Source organism: Microtus ochrogaster, chromosome 7 (assembly GCF_000317375.1).
Source record: "Microtus ochrogaster isolate Prairie Vole_2 chromosome 7, MicOch1.0, whole genome shotgun sequence".
NCBI lineage: Eukaryota > Metazoa > Chordata > Mammalia > Rodentia > Cricetidae > Microtus > Microtus ochrogaster.
Window position 1 is genome coordinate 82485145 of NC_022014.1, and position 889 is coordinate 82486033.

The window sequence follows — 889 nt, forward strand, 5'->3', positions numbered from 1 at the left end:
GATCTCTGTGAGTTCTAGGCCAGCCTGGTCTACAGAGCTAGTTCCAGGACAGGCTCCAAAGCCACAGAGAAACCCTGTTTCGGAAAAAAAAAAAAAAAAAAAAAAAAAAAAAAAAAGAATGCCTGTATGTATGCGCACCACATGTATGCTGTGCCTGCAGAGGCCAGGAGAGGGCACTGCACCCCTTGAACTACAGTTAGAGACAATTGTGAGCCACCATGTGGTACTGGGAACCGAACCCGGTCTTCTGCGAGAGCAGCAAGTGCTCGTGACCAGGGAGCCATCGCTCAGCTCCTGCTTTTGGATTTTAAGCATCCCTTAGTTTAGATCAAGCGTGTTCAGTTTGTGTGTGCTTTATGTGTGAACTTACCATGCAACTTGGGACCACATGTGACTTGTTCTTGTGCGCCACTGACAGCGTGTGTGTTGTCCTTTCTCTTCAGCGTCTCAGAACAACTACCGCATCGACGCCAACCAGGAGCTGCTGGCCATCGGTAAGACCCGCCTGGTCCCAGTGACTGTGTGTCTGTCTGTGTGATGTTTGTGGGGGGAGAGGCCTTCGACATCTCAGCTTGGACCTGTCCTCAGGCGTCCAGTCTGTTCCATGCAGCCCCTCCCCGGTGGTCTGTTCCTCCGCTGGCCAAGAGCCTGCGGAGCCTGCCCAAAATCTAGAGCCTTGCCCTGTGCCAGGGAGGGAGCTGGAGGGTGCAGCCAGGTGGACTCACAGGCGAGTCTCCTGAACATTGGGCCCAGGAGTGTGCCCTCCCTCCAGGTAAGGGCATGTGGGTCAGTGAGGACTCTCAGGTGGGTCTCTGGGGTCTGTGTCAGGCTTAGTTGCACTTTCTTTTGTCCCTACAATCTAACGTGTGTACTGATGTGTTTTGAAACA

At 53.2% G+C, this 889-nt stretch overlaps 1 protein-coding gene across 1 annotated transcript in view; it reads left to right on the top strand.

The window, feature by feature from the left end:
• Positions 1-889, top strand: part of Slc26a11 (solute carrier family 26 member 11) — a 19228-nt gene that overhangs the window by 10249 nt on the left and 8090 nt on the right. The window contains exon 9 of the mRNA XM_013347606.2: positions 444-494. Coding sequence (XP_013203060.1) covers positions 444-494 — 51 coding nt within the window. The remainder of the gene's footprint in view (positions 1-443; positions 495-889) is intronic.